At 50.6% G+C, this 1,976-nt stretch overlaps 1 protein-coding gene across 1 annotated transcript; it reads right to left on the reverse strand.

The window, feature by feature from the left end:
• Window positions 1-432: 432 nt before the first annotated feature.
• Window positions 433-1,485, reverse strand: LOC119403552 (uncharacterized). The gene has a single exon (XM_037670481.1). The coding sequence runs from the start codon at window positions 1,483-1,485 to the stop codon at window positions 433-435; it is 1,053 nt and encodes a 350-aa protein (XP_037526409.1).
• Between the last annotated feature and the right edge of the window lie 491 nt (window positions 1,486-1,976).

Here is a 1,976-nt window from a genome sequence, read left to right on the forward strand (position 1 = left end):
GGAATGTAGAGGGAACAGACGGTGATGGTTTTGTGCGCTAAAATGGTAACGGCGGCGGCCTCTATATAACTATTAATATGAATTTCTCTCACTGCTATACCACCTTTAACAACAACAGCCACACCGCCCGACAGTCGGCTTGCCTGTGTACGATCGCGCCGCACAACAGTGAAGCCTTTTAGGATGTTTTGATATCGATCACCTAGGTTGGTTTCCTGAAGGCACAAGGCTACAGGAGAAAAGTCGTGTAGTATTTCCTTTACGTCACCAAAATTGTTTAAAAGCCCTCTACAGTTCCAATGAATTATAAAAGCCATGTTGAATGTGAAAGTTTAAAAATCGAAGAGCAAGTGAGTAGGATATAGAAAAATGGAAGGTGACTTGCTTCTAAAAGAACTAAAAAATGCGAGTTCCAAAATGGTGCAGGTTCACTTATTTTACAGGACCCTTTTCTGGCCCTGTAATTGGGGTTTTGCTTTTTTTGGAGCGGTCGAGAGTGTCTCGCCGCTCCTTAGGCGCTGCCTGCACCGCTGGGCTAGAAGTAGTGTCCATCGCCTCGTGCAAGACGTCGGACAGTTGCTCTAGCGAGCGATGATGGCGTTGTGTAGGCTTCGTCTTGGCAGACGAGGCCTTTGACCCCACCAGAGAAGAGGTCGGCAGGACCTCTTTGGCCTCTGAGCTGTCCCGGCTGGTGCCAGGTCTAGGAGAGGCCTCCAGTGTGGCCACGTTAGGGGAGGGTAGGGCAGCCGTGGCTGCTCCCACCGTGGGGGCGAGGGGCGGTCGCCTCAGCGCACTACGCGTGGCCTGGACGGCCGCCTGATGCCGTTGTGGTGCTGGCCCCCGTTGCAACACTTCGGCGAATGATGACTTTTTAGCAAGGTACGGTGAGAGACGCTGTCTGGCTTCGCGGAAGCTTATGTTTTCTTTATATTTGATAGTGATGATCTCCTTCTCTTTTCTCCAAGCTGTGCAGGATCTCGAGTACGCCGGGTGGTCACCATCACAATTTGCACAGTGAGCTTCAGCATTGCAGTTGTCATCAGCAGAGTGTCCCGTAGCACTGCACTTAGCACAAGTAAGCTGCCCTCGGCAGCTCTGTGATGCATGGCCAAACCTTTGGCACTTGAAGCAGCGCCTTGGGTTCGGAATGTATGGTCTGACGTGCAACTTCAAGTAGCCTGTTTCTATTTCGTCTGGAAGTGTGCTAGAGTTGAAGGTAACGATTATGTGCCTAGTGAGTATTTCCCTGTTGTCTCGTCTGATTTTTATTCGTTGTACCTGTACAACATTCTCATCCTTCCAGCCGGCTAGGAGTTCATCATCAGTAAGGTCCATGAGGTCATCGTCTGACACGACACCCTTCACCGTATTCATTGTTCTGTGGGCGGTGACAGTTATCGGTTGGTCCCCAAACGCTACAAGGTTCGTCAATTTTTGATACTGCGACTTATCTTTAACTTCAACCAGCAGGTCCCCACTGGCCATCTTCGTGGCTTTGTAGCCGCTTCCGATGGTCTCAGTGAGACACCTTGACACTAGGAAAGGTGAAATGTTACGGACTTTTTTGTCGGCGTTCTCACAGTGGATGACGTGATACTTGGGGAAGGTGTCTTTCTTTTTCTGGAGGATTTCAGCGGTTGCATCGGTGCGCCCCCGCTTCGGGGGACGATCATTTGCGAAAAGGTTGGACGATCCCATTAAATGAGTACATTGTTCGGCAACAATGCCAGTCACCCACCACCGAGCCCAACAAGGGGACACGGCAGAGGTTGTGATGGAGCAAGCCCTGCCATGCCAACTGTACATCGTTGCTATAACCGAATATGGTGTACCCAAGGTAGGACCACCACACAAGGTTAACCCTCGCCGCCAGGAGAAATGGATGTAAAAGGAAGGGAGAAGACGACAGGACAGATTGAAAGTGGGAGAGAAAGACGAAGATGTGCGGAGAGAGATAGGAAAAGGCGACTGCCGAT

This window comes from Rhipicephalus sanguineus, chromosome 8 (assembly GCF_013339695.2).
Source record: "Rhipicephalus sanguineus isolate Rsan-2018 chromosome 8, BIME_Rsan_1.4, whole genome shotgun sequence".
Classification (NCBI taxonomy): Eukaryota; Metazoa; Arthropoda; class Arachnida; order Ixodida; family Ixodidae; genus Rhipicephalus; species Rhipicephalus sanguineus.

Excerpts from the sequence above, each read along its gene's own strand:
- LOC119403552 (XM_037670481.1), bottom strand. The coding sequence starts at position 1,485 with ATGGCCAGTGGGGACCTGCTGGTTGAAGTTAAAGATAAGTCGCAGTAT.